This window comes from Oenanthe melanoleuca, chromosome 1 (assembly GCF_029582105.1).
Source record: "Oenanthe melanoleuca isolate GR-GAL-2019-014 chromosome 1, OMel1.0, whole genome shotgun sequence".
Lineage (NCBI taxonomy): Eukaryota > Metazoa > Chordata > Aves > Passeriformes > Muscicapidae > Oenanthe > Oenanthe melanoleuca.
Genome location: NC_079333.1, coordinates 62,991,205 through 63,013,902, shown reverse-complemented (window position 1 = coordinate 63,013,902; position 22,698 = coordinate 62,991,205). Strand labels below are relative to the sequence as shown.

General features: G+C 35.6%; 1 protein-coding gene across 4 annotated transcripts in view; it reads left to right on the top strand.

Moving 5' to 3' along the window:
- The window catches only part of DACH1 (dachshund family transcription factor 1), a 349,840-nt gene extending 338,025 nt beyond the window's left edge, over window positions 1–11,815 (top strand). For 2 of the 4 annotated variants that reach the window (XM_056489604.1, XM_056489586.1), the window contains one exon: window positions 9,020–11,815. In XM_056489604.1, the coding sequence (XP_056345579.1) occupies window positions 9,020–9,057 (38 nt within the window). In that variant the 3' untranslated portion in view covers window positions 9,058–11,815. The remainder of the gene's footprint in view (window positions 1–9,019) is intronic. The other 2 variants (XM_056489614.1, XM_056489595.1) reach the window with 1 other exon arrangement.
- Window positions 11,816–22,698: the final 10,883 nt, after the last annotated feature.

The following is a 22,698-nucleotide window of genomic DNA, read 5'->3' as shown; positions in this document are numbered from 1 at the left end:
TTTATTTTCAGTTTTGTAGTTGTGCTGCTCATGCTAAGCCCTGGGAACTTCATTAAGATCTCTGTCTATTTCTGTGTGCTGGAAGGATTATGTGCCACTTCAGTTCATAGCTCATTTCCTAGGGCATGACTTCTGGTTTGGTTTCTTTGCCTTGACTCTTGTTCTGGAGCTGAATGGCTCTGCTTGGTGCCATAAACTTGCTTTCATACAAAATACCTAAAAGCAGCAAGGTTGTGTTACATATGTTTTGACATCCCATGCATCCTTGATAGTTTTTCCATAAGCTTGCTGCTGTGCAATCTATCTACTTTGCAGCCTCATTCCTTCCTGTTCTGCATGTGACTGTTTCTTCATGTTTTGCATTGGGCGGTTACTCTGTTTTAGCACAGATGAGAACAAGGGTGGTTCTGTATTAAAGTGTGGCACTATGGTGATACTGATATTAAAAAAGGATTCCACATAATCCAGGATGGTGTATGCAGACTAATATAGTTTTCTTTAATTGACCTCTATTTTCCAGTAAACTTTGCAGCAGTTCAAATGGCATCTCAGTTACATACTCTTGTATTAATTTAGTGTTTAATCTGAAAACATCAAAACACTAGTCTGCTGTTTAGTTACTTGGACAACATGAAATTCAAATTGCTTGTTTAGAAAAGATGTGACTGGGAGAGAAGAGTGAGGTAGGTTTGTGATAGTGTGAACCAGAAGAGGTGCTCTGTGTAGGAGTAGGTATTAGATCTAAGTCTTTTCTTGTGTTTTGAAAATTAGTGGAGGTAAAGCTCTAGAAAAGACAATGCCTTAGAAAAGCTCGTCTTCATAAATTATTTGCATCTGCTGAAAGAAATTAACATCACACTGTCTGTTGATGGAGAGTGCTAAATATGGCCACAACTATTCCTAGCAAAAAAATCATGACCCATGTTACTTTTTCAGAATTGTTTAGATCGTTATTATTTTTATTTTATTATGGGATCTATAGTTGTATACACCTGTATCCTGCCTATTGTATCATCTTCTAGTTGAGTGATGGAATGGATTTGTGTGTGTTTCTAGTCTGTGTATATATGGAGGATAGTTTTAAAAAAATACAGACTTATACATGCTTTTGCACTGTATTTTTTGTAATTTGGCAAAAGTTGCTGAAAGCTCCAACAAACTCTGATCTACTGCATTTTGTTCCAATTTCATTCTTTGGCTGCTTTTTCTCTCCAAAAAAGGAAAGTAAATATTTTTTAAGCCTGTTCAAGCTTAACTGTGTGATTGATATCTTGTATGTAAGATTACTTTGATGATGATATTTAATGTAAAAAAGTGATCATCTGAGCAAGGCACTAAAAAGGGAGGCAAAATGAAGGAAAGGAAAGAAGACTGGTCAGACTAAAGGGATGAGTAATAAATTCTGTTTCCATCTAGACTTAAAAAAAAAAAAACCAAACCAAACAAAGAGAAAGAAGGTGCCAAGCAGAAACTATGTTCCAATATTCAATTCTTTTTAAATTTTATGCTAACAGATCCAAGGTTGCTTGTGATATTAAAAAAAAAAAACAAAACAAAACAAAACAACATTGTTTATTTTTCTGGATACAGTAACAAATAAAGCACACCTTTTTGTAGAATTTTAAGCTGTTCTATTCAGGACAGATTGTTCAGCACCAAAATTATCCACACTGTGATACAAACAGCACTGAACACAATGAGCTGTGGAAGCTCACAAGCTGATTGTATTTAGCTGTGACTTCATCCTTTAATAACTTTTCCACGTGATTCTTCAGTTGAAAGGGTTTTGTTCTGTTTTGTGTCTCTGTTGTTGTTTATCATTACTACTTTATTTTTTTTTTTTTACCAACATGAAGTGACACAGTACAATGCCTTAGTGACTCAGGTTCAGTGCTTGTAAGTAATCAGTCCTGTTGCCTTTTTTTTGGATATGGCTTCTTCTGTTTATACAAATTGAAAAAGAGTTGCTAAGTTTGTAAAGCAACAAGAAAAGACTGTGATTTAAAAAAAAAAAATCTATTTCTTTCAAACAATTTCTCACCTTACTAGTTCAGGTTTTTTCAGTCCTCAAAATGGCCAGTTTATTCATTCTATATGATCTTTAAATAATAGAAGGTGACATATTCAGGTACTCCCCTGCTTTGTTAGTTTACTAAAGTCCTGATTGCTGACCTTTAGCTTACTCCCACAGTAACATGGGAGTAATGGAAATATATATTAATGATAAAAACACATGGTAAAATCACTGAGAGAAGATAGTTTATATTTGAAAATAACTGTGAACAAAGGTGTTTAGATATTTTTTTACACATCCATGGTTTAGTTTTATGTCTTAAATTAGAATTAAAATCTCCTACGTATAAATTGCTATTTTTAAAAGAAACACATGGACATCTCAGTTTCCTGAATATTTGCACTGAGTATTAACACAAATATATTTGTGCATGAATGTTAAGTAGAGAAATGAAAGGTGTATGATTAATAACAATATGCAAATTTGAAACTAATTTATTGGTGTTACACAAAGGGCAAGCTGGGATAGTGTTTGGCCAAATATGTTTACATACTTCATATTTGCATGCGTTTAATGAACATGCAGTGTGAAATCACCCATCTTTGCATAAAAACTGGATGAGCACTTTTTTAAAAGAACAAATTGCTTGAATTTCAAAGCCTCAGTGGTTGAGCCAGCTTTCCTGCATGTCCTGTACACTGCTGGGGAAGTTGGCAGTGGATCCATCCATGTTCCCCAGTACATGATCTACTTGTGCGGCCAGTAAGAATGTCAGCTCAGTATATGTCCCTCTGTCCCTCCTTTTCAGTGTTGAGTTGTAAAACCTCAGAGTTCTAATTAACTCTAGACTCTGGGAGGAATTGTTTCCTCTGACAATGTACTGTTTTGCACTTTATTAGGAATACTATGAAAAGTTACATTCAGTTGATTCCATGACTGAATTTTACAAGTGCTGGGCTTTTTGTCTCACACGCTGCAAACTGAGAAAGGCTCAAATTCATCATAAAATATTTTCCCATGATTAAAAAGTTAGACTTCCATTTTTATCTTCCATCTTTGGTGGAAAATAAATTCTCTTGTGTCTCAATTTGGAATGAAATATATGAAGAGTATACAAAAATATATTTCCTCCTTAATTAGTTGTTTCCTTTAAGTTTTTTTGAAGAAGGGTTACAACTTGACTAAGATCCCTTCCATCTGCCACAATATGCTTGCTTTTATTTTGACTTCCCATTGCTGTCTTATCAAATATCACATGAATCATTAGCATTTGTTTGCCATCCCTTTCTTTTGTTTTGTTTCTCTTCCTCCAAATGATTAAAACATCAACTTGAATGAAAGGTTAGAAGTACACTGTAATTCACATTTGCCCAGTCTTATTAAAACAAATAAACCAACCAGTTATATAATTTTAGTATGCTTGAGCTATGGCATGCAGATGCTTTTATCAGCTCTGGGCTGAAGAGGTTGTGTGCATTCGGGCATGCACGTACAACTGTTCTTTGAAAGGGATAAACCTCATTAAGATTACAGGTGCCTGGAAATAACTTCTGAGAAAATAGCTACCATTTTCAATAAAGCTACTTCCTAACAGGAAATGCAATTTATTATGTTACTTAGCACAAGTGAGCAGCTTGGCTTTGATTTAGACATAAGTAGCCCCATTTAAGGTCACAAATATATAATTTCTTTTAAACTGGAGTTAGCAGTTTTTAATGGTTGTAGGGTCTGGCAACAGTAAACACAATTCCAGTATGAAGCATCTGCTGCCTTTAGAAGCACATGGGCTAGTCCTGGGAATTTTTTGTTGCAATATGTCATTTTAGAAGAGGACCCTAAGCTGAGATCAGCTCAGTCACCAGCCATAGAGATGAGGTTCAAATGGATTTTTATGAGTGAAGAACCTTATATTTCCATTGAATGTATATATTTCCATATGCATGTATAATTTTTTTTGGTTGCTGTTGTTGTTTTTTTTGTTATTTGTGCTAATGCAGTCCTTAGAGGATTCAGCTAACAGTGCCATTATCTTCCTAAGGACAAGAAAAGAGACTGAAAAAGCATGAAATCTCTGTTACCTAAAATGAAAAGGGAAAGAAACAGTTTGAAAGTGAGAACAGAAAAACAGGAAAAAAAAACAACCCAGAAACAAAAAAACCCGCTAAAATCACAGAAAATTTTAGAGCCATATTTGGGAATAAAGTTATTGTCTTCACAATAAGAGATATCAACCTTGTTCTTTGAAAGTACAAAGAGATGAATAGATACACTATTCAAATACCCTTAAAGACCCATTTTGAGTGAAAATTGACTTCTATCACTAGCCTGTGGATATTTGACAAAAATATGTTAACTGAAGTTAGGGCTTTTAGCAACTAAAACTGTGGCTACTTGGATGTAAAGGTTTTTGGGTCTCCTAACTTTCCAAAGCTCACACTGAGATTTCATATCCTGTCATTAATTTTCTAAGCAACCTGGTCTACTGAAAGGAATCCCCACCTTGGTGATCTTTAAGGTCCCTTCCAACCCAAACCATTCTATGATTCTGTGATTTTCCGTCTCACAAATTATTTTGTCCTTTTCTTCTTAACATGGATTCTGGGGGCTTCTTTCTTATCAGCTCTTATCAGCTCTCTGTGTCAAACTGCTGTACCTTTCAATCTGTTTGGTCACTTGCTTGGTTGTTTTCCACTCCTAACTATAGAAAGCACTATTCTTTTCCTAAGGAAAATTTACCTCAGTAAGTTTTTGTAAGATAGCAAGTGACTGAACTCAGATGTGACAGCACAGCTTGGACGTTGATTTGCAGATTTTCATAAACTAAACACTGCAGTATTATAGTCATGATGATCACTGTTATTGCATTTATTTTTAAAGTAACTCTGAGAATACAAATTAGAATAGGATTTTTTTGGATGGCAAACAACCCCACTGGGACTTTAACTGAGTGGCAAAAATATCCACATTACCATCTAATGGATGACTTATTTAGTTTGCAGCTGAAGGCAAAACCTAGCATTTCATTGTACATTTTTATCAGTTTACGCGGTTGCATATTAATGGTAATAATATTTGAGTGGGTTTGTGTTTTTAGCTCTGAAAATGCTGGGCCCATAGAGACACTTACTGCAAGCTGCCCACAGAACACTAAAGTGAATCATTACCCAGATGACATCTCTGTGGGAATGCATTTCAAGGCATATGATTTGTTTCAGCATTGCAAACTTTTATGTCAGTTCCATTTGTTTGTTTTTTATAACATTTATGACCTTTTAACTATTTGGGCACGTTCATTCAAAATCCTCAAAATGAATCTTAATTAAAGAGTTGAACTAAAAAAATACTCCCCCACTCTGGGTAGAATTTCTGTCATATCAATCCACAGACAAAAAGAAATGATGTTTAGGAGTAGTGGCATTTTCAGTTTGAGTTACTAGCATGAGCTTGTGTGATCTTGCTGAACACTGCCATTTGCAAAAGAGCAATTAAAACAGATGACAATCTGCTAATCGCACACAGTTCTATTTAGAAATTTTGCAGTATTTTCCCAGTTTGTATTTTTGCTTGACTTCCTAAGAGTAAAAGCAAGTTTTATGTAATTGTACTGTAGATAACAGTATGTATATTTGGGAAACCACACCACAGATCAGCAGTTTTCAGTCAGATAAAAATATACCCCAGTATTGTAAACATCCTTAGAGAAAGCTCTGTGTGTGTTTGTGTAGTATATGTTTGTATGCATGTGTTTGTGTGGCTGAAAGATTCCATATTTGTTTCACATAAAATAGTTTTTATGGTGATAGACAAACTCTGCGTTTGTTAACAGAAGAAAGTAATGCAATAGGCCTGTGTAGCTGATAAATTAAAGCTGATTGGGAGGCAGAAGGCACAGGCATGCTCGGGATTTAGGATTTAGAAGTAGTGGCATTTTCACATTGGCTTACAAAGGATGAGCTGGCTCGATTTGCTGGTCACTTACATGATTTGTAGGTTTTGTCTGTGATTTTAACCTTGAAATCATTGAAGGCCCATCAGTGGTAATACTCCATTTGTATTCAGATAGGAGCTCTGGCTACACCTAGAGGTGAAGTGATTCTGATGAATTTGACAACACTGAGAAGTTTCTATCATTTGGATAGAACCTCAAAACATTATGAATAGGGAGAGAAATGGACAGGAACAAGGTAGTAGGAGTCACCAATGGAAAGAGACAGCAGTCAAATATAGGGATTGTATTGGGTCACCACTTTGTGATGCGAGGTCATTGTTCCTCTGCAGAGCTTTGAGTTTTTCTTAGCACAGTTTGAAGTCTTTGAATTTCTGAAGTGGACTGCTATTCACCTATCGCTTGTTCTTCATGAGTGGCTACATGAACTTCTCAGCCACAGTGCTGTGACCACTTTCCTGTGGAGCCTGTTACTGTTCCCAGCCACCCTCTGGGTTAAGAACCTTTTTCTGATATCCAATCTAACCATCTCCTGATTCCTTCAAGTTCTGTGGCCAAGCTGTTAATGAAGATGTTGAAGAGAACTTATATATAAAAAAGTATCCTCTTACTTTGTAAGGAAGGTGCTTTGTAGAGCTGCTTGTTTCTATTCTTACTGATTGTCTGTGGATACAGAATAAAGGATCTGATAGTGTCTTCTTTTAAAAGTGAAAAACCTCCTATTGATTTCACTGCCAGCTTGGATCCTTAAGCAGTGTAAAATAGAGCTGACTTTTGAAACTGTACTGCTGTTCATCTTTTGTTGGCTGCTGCAAAGATTCTGCTTCCTGCAGCTGTATTTTTAATTGAGAATTAGTTTTAATGCATATTTTATTTTAAAAGGTAAATAGAGACCCAGTATAATAAAATGAAATAAGTTACCGACTGCGGGTTATCAGGATGTTAATATGTGGGAATTATACATAGCACTCATTAGCAAGTGTACATTCAGGATAGCCAAAGTGCTGGTATATATGCAGAGTAATACTCCTACAGAGGTATCTAGACAGCTTTAGTGCTGTAAATGTTTATTGTGTTTATTCAATATGTTTGGGAGAACCATATGGAAATGTAGCCAGTAGTAGTGCTAGCTATCCTTTACTTAATGCAAGTTTTCTTTGGAGATGGCATTCCAGGCCTTCAGTTTTACCAAGCTCAATTTCAGAGGCTCCTTCTTTCTCTCCTGAATTCCCATAAGCATTTTGGTTGGTTTTCATGCATCAAATAATAATAAAAGGTCTTTAAGTTAAAGCCTTACTCAATTCCTTTTTATTTCTCTTCAGTGCAAAAAAGGCAGTAAAGAGCAAAGAGAATGGAAATGGTTCTGAGAGGAAGCACTTTTATGTAGTGGGAAAGTTATCATGTACTCTGCAAAAAAAAAAAAAAAAAAAAAAAAAGAAGAAGAAAAGAAAAATAAAGTGAGGAATGTAAGAGAAACATAAAAAATGTGGGGAAAAGGGGTAGAAAACTGTAAAGGTGGGGAGAAAGTAGCAAAATGGCACATAGCCCAGAAGCTCGCAAAAGAAAACTAGTGGTGGAAAAGGAAAAACCATAGGGCATTATATAAGAATCACTGCAGCTGAGTGATTCTACAGCCTCCCACTTTCCCCAGCAGTTCTGATAGAACTGGAAAGGGGTGTGCAGAAGGTTTTATATCTATGTGGTGTGTACCTTTATCTCCTTTCAGGTTAACTTTTATTTCTGTCAACAATTACACTAAGTTCTTGGAGGTGATGCCACATCTTTCAAGGATTTCAAAAATGTCAGCTTTCATTTGCACAGGTTTATCTCACGCAATTGCTTTGCTGTATATTTAATTTTTACTATACATCTCATAAAAAAATCTATAGAGTGATTTGGAATAAAAATGTTAGACTAAGAAAGCCAAAACAGAAACAAAAACTTCTGAAATCATATAAATATTTGCTGAATTTGCTTAGATTTAAATAAGAAGTTCACGCAAACTTTAGGAGCTGAGATACAGCTTGTAGTTGCAAATGCTTATATTCTAAAATATGTTGTGTTTAGTAATTATGCACTGGGGAGGATTAATTACATCATAATGTGCTTTATTCACATGGGGACAACACTTTGTACCCTACAGGTCAGAAAGCTAAGAAGCTTTTCTGTTTTCTGTTTTTAAAAAGATAATCTTTATATTGCTCTCAAAATAGGTGTATATAAGATGTTCATGTCCCAAGTGAAGTAAAAATTGCTTTGCACTTACAAATTAGGTGAAAATATGTTGTGGCAGTATGTTCCCTTCGAATTTTTCTAGATCAACAGTTGCTGGCTACGTGAGCCTTAGTGTTTCTCATGTTCTCTCACATATCTCACTTATATACATGCTCCTCACTTGGGTGGAAAAAATGTTGTGAGAAATGTTGTGCTTACATCTTTAACATAATAATTGTTCAGTTAATCTCGTTTATGGGGGGAAGGAGGCTATACTTCACTGATACCGTTTAAATATCCTATACTGGGTTCTATATAAATAGCTACAAATGTGCACAATGGTTACATTACATGGTATATTTAACAACACAGCTAAATCAGAAAGTATGAGCTATGCCTTTAGTGATGGGAGTACTAACAACTGCATGCAAGAAGATTTTTTTGCTCTGCAACCATGAAGGAAATAATTGCTGTTCAGCACTATTCAGTTATGTTTGCATATCAGTAAAAACACATGCACAGAGGCTCCACCTCCATTCCTAGTGCCCTAGCACTGATATGAGTCCAGCATACATTAAAGCTTTAGAAGTTGTTACAGTTTTCACAACTTGAAATGTGCATGCAATTTTCAACAGAGCTAATTTGACCAGTGACAGATGAAATTGCCAAGGTGATGCTCAGGTTTTATGATTTTCTTTTATTTTAGACAGTAAAGTATCATAGGAGACATGTTACAGATTTGTTGCATGACTACTTCTGCTGAGGTTTTAAATCTTGTGGGTTTTTCCTTTTTGATTCATTGAAGATATAAATACATAAAGCAAATTTTCTCTTTCATATTTTAGATGGAAGACTTTATTTGAAAACTACTGTCATGTATTGAATTTTTCCTGCTGAAAATACGTGTGCTACGGTAAAGAACATTGCAGTAAGACATTGCCTCGTAAGGAGTTCTGTGGAAACAAAACATTTTCAAACCGACTTCCTCAACTTCATTTATCAATGTTCTTCAGAAATGTAAAGAATTCTGCAAGAGTGTCCTCCTTTGGTTATCTCCTGTGGCTCAGCCTGGAGATCTAGAGAATGTTTGTAAATGTACAGTAGCACTGTTCTCACAGCGAATATCTGCATCTCTGCGCCGGACTATTGTATCCGAAATTACAGGCGGTCAGAACAAGGCTGAGTATTCTCTTTTTCAAGGAATGCAGACTCTCTCCTCCTCTGATGATTCTATATTTGAGCACATCCAATGATCCTTCCAGCGGTGTCCAAGTACACTTACAGACTGTTATACCATACCGAAACCAGCAAGACAGCTCAGAGATGAACTTGTAGAGGGCATAAGAGGATTCTTATTTAAAAAATAAAGGAAAAAAAAAAAAAAGGTAAAAGAAGAAAAAATTGATACATTCAGTTTTCAAACTATGATCGTGGGTTTTCTTCTAAAGACATTTTTTCCACATGCTTTCCAAGAGACCAACACATATATGTTAGACTACATTAAGTGAAATGGAATTTTGTGTAAGTGAAAAGAAATGCTGAATGTAAACAAACTGTTTTACCATTCACAAAGTCTCTTTTCCTAAAATAAAATAAAAAAAAATAAAAATAATAATAATTTCTCATTGTAAACCGGCAGGGGTTTATGAAATAAAAGACTTTGCTTCTTATGAAAATGTTGGTCACATGTACAGTATATAACACAAATCACACAAGGAAGGTATTATGTATGCAGTAGAAATCTAGAGTTTAGGAAATGAAACTTTTAGATAATATTGTTTTGTCACCCTGTTGGTCAGAAAGACACCTTTCTAGTTTTAACGCATGCAGGCATGTAAATATTTGTCCTGGAGTCACAGTATTACTGAATGAGATCTTAAGCATCTGGTAACAAGTCAGAATTCTGTATCAGCCACTTTTATTTGTATATTGAGCCCTGGTTAGTGCCCTGACTAGTGCACTTCTAAGAGTGGACTGTGGCTGAGCAGCAAGTCAAAATGCCAGAAATATTTTTATATGTTAATGTCATATTACGTCAATGTTGCTAAAAAAAGAAAACCTAACAAACACTTGATGTATCAGTCCAATTCCACGTAGAACTGAGTGATACAGTTGAAGTCTATTGTCCCTCCCACCTTGTCTTAGGGATGGATGGTTATGTGTTACTTTCACTGTCTTTATGAAAGCTACAATATGTGTTTTCACCTTTGTGCTGATAACTGGAAGTAAGCTGCAAAACACTGCTTTATTACATTACTAAAAATTATGTTCTTTGCTTTGCGTACTTTTGGGTTACCCCTTTAAAGACTGATTTTGTGAATCAGTGCTATTACTGTAAGTTTTGTGATTATGCTTTCTTCATCTAATGTTTTATGCATATAAAAGATTATTTATTACATGGAAACATATCAAAACCTTAAATGTCTAAGATGCCTAACTTAAAGCAAATATTTCTTTAAAAGTAGTTCTGATTGGATATTAATATTATTTTGTCCAAAAAAAAAAAAACTAATGTTTTGTAAACTCTAGCACTGAGCTTCTATAGTTTGTAGGTCTTCCTTGCAATACTGGTACACATTTATTTTGTGCAGTTCATATTTACTCCACCACAATCCTTTTTTTAACAATAGAAAGATGTATATACAAGTTCACATCACAGTAATTTTTTTAAAGAAATATTGAGCAATATTTTTCATTAAATATTGTTGTCTAATACTTTGTAGTGATGTTGTTTTCTAACCATTATTCTTTCATGATTGTCATAGTTGCTTAAACACACATGGGATTCTGCACTCCAGTTTTTTCATATGCAGTCTTTAAAGGGTTAACAGCTGTAAAGTTAGATGGACTTGTGGCAAGCTTTTGAATCATTCATATCTGAAAGAGAATTAAAAGCCTACAACTGAAATATGTACTAGCATTTACCATTGCTCTGCTCCTTGCATAGAGTCACCTGTAAGTAGGTTTAGTAGTTTTACAGTATATTCTTTCAAGACCTTTGGGAATGCCTCAGTGTTTGGCTTGGTACATAAACAGAAGTGTTAAGGATTAAAGGGGAACCAATTTATGAGCTGGATGTTTAGAAAGAATCTTGCTAAAAACAGTGTAAATATTACAGAACATGAGATGTTACCGTAAGTTGAAGTTTTTTGCCCCTCTTTAGTTTTACAGGTTTTGGGTTGGTATTTTGGTTTTGGTTTCTCATTTGGAATTTTTTTTTTTTTTTTTTTTTTTTTTTTTTTTTGCATAGATTATGAAGAAAAGTTGTCCTCATGTTATTGTTTATATGCTTTTGTAATCTTAAAGATATTAATGTCTAGTTGTTCTATATTATAACCACATTTGCGCTCTATGCAAGCCCTTGGAACAGAACATACTCATCTTCATGTAGGACCTATGAAAATTGTCTATTTTTATCTATATATTTAAAGTTTTCTAAAAATGAAAAAAGGTTATTACGAATTTTGTTGTACAAAATCTGTACAAAAATCTGTTTTTACATCATAATGCAAGAATTGGAAATTTTTCTATGGTAGCCTAGTTATTTGAGCCTGGTTTCAATGTGAGAACCACGTTTACTGTTATTGTATTTAATTTTCTTTTCTTTTCAACAATCTGCTAATAAAACTGTCTGAAATCTCCCTGTGACTTTATTTACAGTTCATCTTTATTAAATTTTCTGAAATGTATAACATCAGAGGAATATTTACTTTCTAATGGGAGGCATCTAAAAACAACATAAGTCAGCTGTTTGTAATGTGAGGAGAACAATGCTGAATGATTTTATTTAACATGCAACTGCTTCTATCTCTAATATGAATTACTGTGGTGAAAAACATCATAAAAGCACACTCTGTGGTTATTGTTTAACAAGCATATTTTCCATTTTTTTTCTTGCCAGCTAAGCAAACTGCCCCCATCTACATGATTTATTTATGTACATTTCTCAGTTTATGAAGCTGTTATTTGTACCTTTTTCCTTTTATTGTGATATTCCCATGATTCTTATTTCACAAAGCTTTGTGCTGAACAATGTAAAGTGGACACTTTGATGGAGCAAAACAATATTATTCCTCTAACTACAAAAATGCAGGGGTAATACTGTTGGTTTTGTCTCAAATCTCCATCACTTGATAAAAACAAACCTCAAATATTTAAACATTTAAACAGGCATTTGGAGGAAGAAATAGTTTTGGCTTAGCGTATCTTTAGGTGGCATTGTAAGGAAAAAAAAAGGTGCTTTTTTTACTAAGGTCAAAGAACAAATTTTGAACTAAGTTTGTTTTGCTTACAGAAAATTCAAAAGTCAGAGAGGTATGATTGTTTTTGAGTATTCTCCCTTATTGTCCTGCCTTGCCTGGCCTTGGCTTGTGGGATGGGCTTCTCTTCCCATGCTTTCTCTTCCTTTCTGAACCATGCCTACATGAACACTTACATTTTCATTAGGGGGCAGACCTGTTTGGGACTGCAGAAGAGATTAGCTTCCTTGGATAAGCCCATTCCACTGTTCCTGGATGGTTTGGGGACTGCAAGCATGAGGCTGACAAGCTGCCTGGGTTCCAGCAGCTTGTTGCTGGCTGGCTGATTAGGGTTTTGGTTACCTGTATATAGGGCAATCACAATCTCCTTCTATCTGCATTGAAATGTCCTGCATGTCTGAATTAGTAAGGATCCCAGCTACACTGTAGCCAGCTCCCCTGCTATAAACTCTGGCACAGCTAAAGCAGGGTAAAAAGTAAACTCATTAATCTCAGTCAGCTCATGCTGAAACCCAAATTATCTCTACAGTAACAGACTAGCAACCTACCTCTGTGTTTTTAAGCATCCCAGGAAACAGTCTCTTTCAGCAGAAAGGAACTGTACTCTCATAAGTTCCACCCTACCTCCATTAATACATAGCTGCTCCAGCTGTGCAAGGTATTCAACAGGTCAGGCTGGATAGGCTGAGGTAGTCGGATGTTGGTACTCCTTGTGACTTAAGTAAAACAAAAATATGTCAAAGCTCAGATCAAAATCAAGAAAATTTTTGCCCTAAACATATCTTGCCCTAAACTTAGCAGTAGGTTATGGTCAGATCCTGAAGAAATTTGGACTCAGCAACTAGACTAGGAAAATCCTGTAAGAACTGACAGATTCAAATGGGAATTACTTTTAATTTTTTTTTTGTATTTTTGCATTGGAAAGAGATAAAGAGATATAAGGTTGGGTTTTGATCTGAAAGGTAAACCTCTTATTTGTTGAAGGTTCTATACATTCTTGAAAATTGCTTCATTTGTTATGTGCTTACATGTTATTTGAGACAAGACTGCAATAAACAAAGACTGAGGCCAAGATTTTCAAGCGTGACTGCTGATTACAGATACTTCCAGTTTTGCTGGCCAGACTTCAGACATTTTCAAAGCCTTTATCAAAAAAAATATTTTAGCTCAAGAGTTCTGTGAAACTTACTTCTTCAGTAGCTGCTGACTCATCCATAGGATACTGAGGAATGTATTGGTGTGCCTTTGCTGAGCAGGAGGTCACCCTGAGCAATGATGATGGTTCCAAAATCAGCAGTATCACAGCATTTCAAGCTACAGCCTTCTGCTGAAAAAGCTTCATTTTCAAAGAGGAATGAAGTTAGAAATAAAATCTAGATAGCCAGAGTACTTGGAAACTTTGTAAATATTCACCTAAAAGTCAAGTACTATGGAATACTAAGTAATTTGGGAGAATTTGCACATGATTTCTTCATGCAGATTAGAGTAACAATGGTTGGCATAGTCCAGTGAATTGGTTAATTAATGCTCTAAATTTGATTCATGAAAACACAGCTAGGTTCATCTTGCTGTATTAACAAAAGGACAAGAAAACAGATCACCCAAACAAACAAACAAACAAACAAAAAACACCAAAAACAAACACACAAAAAATAACAAAACAAACCCATTAAAAAAACCTCAAGAAACCCCTCCAGCTGGATGTGAAGGTGAAGAAGTCAGAATGAGAGGAGTGAAGCACTAGAGCAGTTTTCACTGAGAAATTTCAGGATCTCCATCTTTGGAGATTTTCAAACCTTAGGTGAGCACAGCCCTGACAAACCTGATCTAACTGTCTGCAGTTAAAAAAATTAGATTTCTTGACCTTCCAAACTCAGGTTTCCGTGGTTCTAGAACCACAAAACTTATTTGCATGATGCCCTTCTAGGCATGACACTTTCTGCATCCAGCTTAACGAGGATAAAAATTTTATCCTATAAATAGCAGTTGTCAGAAATTGCTGAGATATATTTAAGCATTCACAGCTTTTTGATCTTCCATATCAGGAGGCCATAAGAATGAGCTGTACTAACAGCAAGATGTAAAAGAAGATAAAGTAAGTGAATACAAAGAGGATTAAAACAGTTCCCATTTTAATATAGATATAATTAATTTAAATAATAAGAATGAAAGCTGTAGCTAATTTGTCAATCAGTTCTAAGATAAATTTGCTAGCAATAAATAAAGATAAGGCAAAGTAAATAAATAATATGTCTAAGAATATAAAGAACAGCTGTTGTGGATAAAGTTAAGTTGTTGTAGTTTTCTTGGATATACTGGCCAGACTGTCTTCGAGGAAAAAGGAAATTATAAGCTGGAACACATAGATCTTCCTTTTAAAATATACTTCCTGTATTTTTTTCCAAATAGCTTTCTTGAAATGGGTTCTGCAAGGCAACCAACTATTTTGGAACTCTATAGATTTTTACCATTCTGAGATTCCGAGTACTTTGAAGAAGTAATTTGGATTGTTGGCTTCTCTGTCAAGTAAGTGTTGTCAAGCAGATTGGGAGCCTGAAGTATGGAAAGGTTAAACTTGGCATTTAAAAACTGGAGAGACAAAAGGAGTGACTTTGGGGTTCAGTGTCTGTGAAATTGTATTATGGTACAAGCATATTTAACTAGGACTCCTTTCTGAGGGATTTTGTAGAGTTTTTTGTTTGGAGGTGCTAATTATGGGCTGAATTGCAAAGTAGAGGGGAGGTGAAAACAAAAGTCTTGGTGAGGGAATCAGGATAAAGGAATGAGGCTGCAAAAGAATTTTGAATAGAACATAGGGATGGCAGAAAATAGGAGATTTCAGCTGTCAAGATGGAAGTAAATAGTGATACAATAAGGAGAAACTGGATTCTAAAGATACTCTTTAGAAAGATGTGGCAAGATACAGATGCAGCAAACAAACTCATTTGGCAGGGTCCTGGGCAAGCAGACATCGTTTTCAATTCAATTCAGAAGCAACTAATAACCATTTGGCTTCTGTTCACTGTGACCAAACTGATGCTGCAGAATCTGACTGTTCAGTGATGGGATGATATATTGGAAGCCAGAAATAAGTTTCTACATGGATCTCTTGAACAATCTGAACTCAATTTAACAATTGAAGAGGACAGAGATAAAGTATTGCCTTCTTTGTGAACTGATCAATAGCAAGCACACCTCTGGGAAACAGATGCTTCAACAAATTCCAGTATTACCCTTGGAAGCCATTTCAGTGCTGGAAGCTGAACAGATTCACAGGACACCTTACACAGAACTTACAGAAGCAGTAAATAATGATAATTATAATTATTAATAATAAAGAAGCTCTAATTCTTAGCTTTTACAGGTAAAATCTTATCCTATCTGCCTCCAACACAAACCTCAACAACACTGCAAGTGTATATATTGCATATATGTATCTTGTAGAATATAAGGTCAAGTAATGAATTATGGGTTTAAAACAAAATCGCAGAAAATAATTAAACTTCTTAATATTGACAAACTTGGAGGAAAAAAGGTAGTGATTAAAGTACAAAATTAGCTCAATGATTTCAAGATCCAAAATATGAAAAAATAAATTCTAAGAGTATCCACATGCCTAATTCAAAATCATAATAAAATGCATTTTTGAAGCCTGGAATGCTTACTGAATGTTTCCATGACTCTCCTGAAGACTCCTTGGGCACTGATGATGATGTGTCCAGTCTCTTTTAAAGCACCTAGATGCCTAGAATGGGCATAACCTGTTCTTGGAGCCAAAATCTTAGTTCAACAAAGTGATGCATTGAGCATTTCACTGCATCAGAAATCTCATTACACAACCTAGAAGAATAATTGAAAATAAGGAAATACACAGCTGCCAATCCCAACTATTTCTACAGTTCCTCAGCCCAAGAGCCCAATCACCAGTATGCCCTGCTGCTAGGCTGAACAACACACTCTTCTTGTATTTTTCCTCCTGTTACTTCTCCCCCACACACATCAAGCTGGAACTATTTAGTATTAGCCTTCTACTGATGGAGAGGAGAGGGAACATAAACCCACTGAGAATAAGAAGCAACATGAATGGCACTCCCCATGCTTTCTGAGAGAGTGTTCCTACCACTTGCCTGGAGAAGTGGACAGCCTGGTGTCCTGTAGCTCCTGTCTTTCAAAGGTCCATTAAAAGTGCATCTACATGAGCAGTTTTATGTGCAAAAATGGGCCTCTGTAGGTTGAATTTGCCTTGCATTTGAGCTTCTGGTGTGCACTCAGGCTCCTAAAGCAGTTTCATCCCCTGGTGGAACTTAGTCATGTGAAAGGATCTCATCTGGTTTTTGTCACTTGCAAGTGGCCTTACAGCTGGTGCTCTGTACAAGCCTAGGACTGGCAACCAGTAGGAATTTCACTGCTGGTAATGCCGTGGCGAGGTCGTGCAGTCCTAGAAGTGCACCAGATCGGGTCCTTCCCTCCCTTCATCACAGCAATCAGCAGTGGCAGCACAGTCGTGGCTGGAGCTGCTGCCCTCTGCAAGGCACCATCTCCAGAAGGTCCCACAAACCCTGCTGAGGTTTGGGGTTTGAAGTGGAGCTGATAAATCAGAGCTGGTAGGTGGCATTTTGGCTTGAGTGAGGGTTTTGAATTGAGCATCAGGGTACTGAGGGGAGATCTTATGAAGTTGCAAATGAATGGCATCAGGGACATTCTGCCTTGCTGTACTAAATCTTTTTACAAACAATTTATGCTTAAATCAATTAGCTACTTACTGATTCATAAGGATATTGTTCTTTTTTGTGTATTTCAAATTATTACTTGAGCAAAGAGGGATTGTGGTAATAATGACTAGTGCTTTTTCTTTTAGTTTACTGAGCATTCAGAAAGATTCTATTTGGGCCTGTATAAAAAGTGTATTTTGTTGTGAGAGCAACAGCAGGCACTTACCTTAGGACTCCTGATAACCTTGGACCCTTCTATAAAACTTGCATGAGTAAAGGAGATGTACAATGCATTTTTCTAATAGTTGGCAGTTATATGTTTTATTCAGTTTTAAAAATATTTACCCTTTTAACAAATGCTGTATATTCATCTAAGAAGTAGTCATTAAAGAAAGTGCCACTATATTATTCCTTTCTATTTAATTTGGGGTAGAAAGAGAAAACTGTACTTTGAGCAAGGTTTATTTCTTTTCCAATTTAGGTAATTTCTTTTTTTATCTAAGCTGGCCAAGTTCAATTTAAATCATTGTGTGAATTGTTGGTGAGATGCTTTTCTTTGAATCAGCAAGCATTTGGCCATGGCAGATGAGCTTCTGGCAAACAAGAATATTAGTGCCAGGGGACATCTTGGAAAGCTACAGTTTGTTTTTGTGCATCATGAACAGTTTTCAGTGTTAAAAGTTATATTTTTCTTAAATATTGTTCCATTCAAGGTAAAAAGGGTTGATTGCTTCTTTGATTTTCATTCCATTCTTCTATCACCGTATGTAAAGAATTAAATTTAACAGGAATGTAGATAAAAATCAAAGTGTTCAAGTTTCATCTGCTCTTCTCCATTTTGCTTTCTCAACTCAATGACATATTTTTAATACTTTTTTTTTTTCCTAGCTATAATTTCCTAGGTATAATTCTTACGTGGTTTTTCATATTTGATTAGGCTTTAGCAGTGCAGTAACCAGGGCAGATAGGACAATAACTAATTAGTCTGCAGGCCACAGAGAGTTCAACACAAGTATTTACTTGGCTGACAGAATATTTCTGTTAACCTCCTCAAAGGCAGAGCAGGAGCTAGCAAGGAAGCTCTTTGGCCACAGCTGATTCTATTTGGAATTTTCTCTGAGTCAGTGCTTTTCCTGCTAACCCTCTACTGTCTGTGGTTCTTCTGCAGGTGTGCAATAGATCCAACACCCACAAAGAGACAGAAGGTCGATGTGTACAAGACTGCTCACATTTTACTCCTCCCTGATACACTGATTTTACTGAGCATATGCAAAAGTGCTGTCCTTAATATAGTCAATAGAATAGAGTTTTTCAGGACATGGAAAGGGCTCATTATTTATGCAAGACAATCACCCTGAATGTACACAGTAGGATGTCCTAGGATGTGGCACAGACTATATACCATAGCCTTCCTTTGATTTTGGCAAAATACATCCAAACCCCACCCAAACAACAAACAAGCAAAACACACACACACACACACACACACACACACCACAAAACAAAACCAATCAACCAAAAAACACTCCCAAGCAAAAAAACTCCAAAAACCCAAAAATAACCAAGGAAGCAAAGAGGTTGAAATTATTACAGTTTTGTGGGGGTGCAGCATCCAGTGTGGGTCAGACTCAGAAGATTTTGTGAACAGACAACTTCACTCTGAAGAATGAGAGAGAATGACATAAAAAGATTCCTCTACACTGTTTGGACACAGAGTTTCTGAACTTTGGTGATTACATATAATTTACCAGTATATTTCTTGCTTTAGCATACAACTCACACATGACTTCTCAGTCAGAGTATATCACAAATTCTTCCTAACCTGCAATCACATTCAAATTGCATTGCTTGCACAGAGGTCCAGTCACCTGTACTTGCTGCCATTGTGAATTCTGCTTTGCTATTTCAATCTCTACTCTACTAGCTGCCTCTTTATTCAGATACTCACAGAGGATCTTGTCTGGGAGAGAAAAAGAAGAAAGATTCAGCCCCAAGATATCTGTCTATAAAACAAGTATCTTCCATTGCAGCCAATAAGTGGAAATCTCTTCCTGTTGGGTGGACACTGTTTACTGTGTTTCACTGATACTTTCAAGGACTTTGCAAGAACAGTTAAGGGATCTTTCCATCTTAGGAAGGAATGGGATGCTCCAACTTGAGACTTCTTTTCAGATATCCCTAGTTCTCCTTAAAATCAAGATCCTCCAGAGAATGAATTTCTGAATTGTGAGAGAAGCTTTAAGTTTTAAGATTAAGTTTCTTTTGGAAACGCCTATTTCATCTAAATTGCTCTTGAAAAAAAAAAAAATCTTAATTGCTAAAATTTATGCACCCTACCACCATGAGATTTTTTAAAAGTTTATATTATTTATGTTTCTCCAGAGCTTTTCTTTCTTTTGTGTTGTTTGCATTCAGACACATATACTGAAGTCAGGATCCTGTTTTGATCTCTTGGGATACTCTGGTGGGAGTAACAACCATATATCACTCTCCCACAAAAGGATGACAAATGTATACTGATAGGAAGGTGTCCATGCTCTTCTGTAGGGTACAGGTATTCATTCCTACTTTTCTCTAGGGTCTGATTCCCTCTAAGTCCCAAGACTTGGATAATGGTATGCAAATTGAGCCTACTGAACAGGAATCAAGCAGGTAGCATTTTTTTAAAACAGTTGGTATTTTCTGGCACTGAAGTTGTAGGAAGATTTAATAAACCCATGTATACTTAGTTTTTCCAAGACATGCTTTGTTGCGTACTGGAATTTGAAACTGCATGGGTATCTATTTAAAAATTCACTGGGTGCTTGTAGTTCTGTTTAATCCCATGAAGTCCTTAGTTGCATCCTAAATGAGTTACACACCTCCTGAAATCTGCCCTTTAGAGGTGAAAGAATCTTGGACAATGGCCCTATTGTTAATCATTATTTCCAGTATAATGTAACAAATGTTCTAACCTTGAAAGGAGGCAGGGAAGTAAAATCCTAGCCTGCCTCCTTATCCTTTTTCCTTCCAGGTTTTATTCTTTTACAGCTGTAGCAGTACAAAGCAGCTACAACTAAGAATATGAATCACCGTTGCTATCGTCATTAACATAATGCCCGTGTGTAGATTTATCTGCAGACTTTCAGTTTGATAAACTGTTGGCATGTAAATATTTCCTTGAAGAAATTCCAGTCCAGCTGCTTTTGTTTACAAATCTATCAATGGTTAACACCATAGACTGTATTTTGCCAGTATCTGAATTATAATTACAACTTCTTTAATTGTGAATTCATTATAAAAGAGGAGGACAAAACTAAATAATAAATATTTTGCAGATTTTTGGAACCATGCCAGCATGTTTGCCTGCATTAATTTTTGAAAATGTGAGAACTTACGCTTGTTTGTCTCCATTCTATTATTCTTTCTTATTATTTATTTGTACAGTTAATTGTGAAGAAACTCTTTCTGAATAATTTTTTCATTGTACTTATTTTGTCTTATGGGGTTCTTCTGCTCATTCCATGTTTTTACGCTTTGACTTCTGCTTGATCATTCTATGGATTTAATTAAGAGTTGACTTTGATACACCAGTCACAGTAACATCTAAACTGACCTGAATACTGAATATTTGCAGGTTTTCAAAAAAAAATTTGAGATACAGATCAAAGAAACTCTGGAATTTCACTTGGCAGCAGGTTATTGGCTTTGCTTGTTGCTGTTTTGACCAGCGATGCAGAGAGCCATGCTTTGAATTTATTGAACTTTCACTGGTTTGTATAATTGTTTGTTACAACTTAATTACAATTCAGTACAATTTTCATGGATCAGCTCTGGAGGCAAACTATGAAATTTATTATCCCTAAATTAGGATAGCTAAAAGTTAGATTTGAGCTACATATTATAGACCTATTTATAGCCAATGGACAAAATCCTCACCTCAAAATAATAAATCATTTGTTATCAACCCTTGGGTGCCTCTTTTAGGATTAGATGAATCGCTTGTGAAGGTACTATTTGTCTTTATTAGTCGACAAAAGGCTACATTTTAGCCAACAGCTATGGCAGGAGATGAGGTTTGCCTGGGAATTTCTGTAAGAGCTGTTGGGAAGCACTTTGGTTTCACTAGCTAGCCCCACCAAACTTCTTCCAGGATTTCATATCCTTTTCATGTGTATCCTTCTGACTAGCTTTTGAGCCCTCTAGTGACACCAGGAAGAGAGTCCACCACATCTGTATATGCCTTGTTGTTTTCCTCATTTTGCTTATGAAAATCAAATAAGTTTTCATGAATCTGCAGTGCAGAATCTGAAGGGCACAATTGTGGAAGTTAGAATGCAACAACATTTGGCTTTCTTTTTAGGTTTCTTTGAAGACTTTTGGGTAGTTGGGAGAATTAATACATTTTTCTACATCACCTTAATTGCATTTTTAAAAAGTTAAATGTTTTGAGATGTAAAAAGAAACGAATGCAAATAAATAATTGTATAATTATAAACGATTTTTGTCATGGTTTTTCATTTTCCCTGCTAGAAGTGAAGGAGTGTTTTTCAACAATGTTGTGTAGATGTAAGAGATAACTTTGAAAAGTAATCTCCTGTTCATGTGCTTTAAGAATCTAACTTCCACCTTATAAAACAGTCTTCCCAATAAAATATCCTGTAGTTATGCAGAAGTTTTTCTGGAATATTCTGTAGGAAAATCTCATTTTCTCAACTTAAGTCTATAAATATAGGTGGTCAGGATGTTTTTTCTGAGACTAGGAAATGCATCCTTTTCTTCTTTAACTGTATAGTTAATTTAGTCAGCATCTTTCTGAAAATGCTTTCTTAGGTACCTATACTGTGGCAATGAGTCTTATGGAAATCATGAACTTTTTATTTCTTTAATTTCTTTCACATTTGAAGTGTGTACAAGGCTATAGAAGCATGTACAAGGCTACTCGATTGTCTTCATAGGACGAGTTTCTCTCAGGAATGAGTAATGACAACAAAAGAAAAAAATTATATTTCAGATAGAAACAGACTGACAGACTTACAACTACCTTTATGTCCAATGATTGTCTTTTCAGTTTGTGCATACTGTCTATACAAATAAAAAATGCTCAGTCATACAGTTTCTGTGTATCCAGGAGTGTATGTTAGATCTCTTTTAGACTTATATGGCAGCTTAGAGGCTCTTGAAACCAGATATCCAGACCCCCACCCTGCTTCAGGATACTGTTTTAATGGTACCACTCTCCATAAAATTATCTTAGACTATTTTACTGGATTAAAACATATTATTTGTGTTTTCTTTCAAAAGTAATGAGATGCTACTTTTAGCTACTGCTTTATTTATTGCATCAGTGCTGAGTGTAAAGTCTTTTAATTTTGTTGCTGTTTATTTAAGATAAAGTTCTCAAGGTTTGGTTATTAGTAATAACACTTAGAGATTCAGGTACAATATTGATTAACTCTATCATTCATAAAACCACTAGAAAATATTTAGCTATATAATTCATTGACTTCCCACATAATCAGCTGGTGAATTATATGACTAAACTTGATGGGCTGACAATGTGAATGATAAATT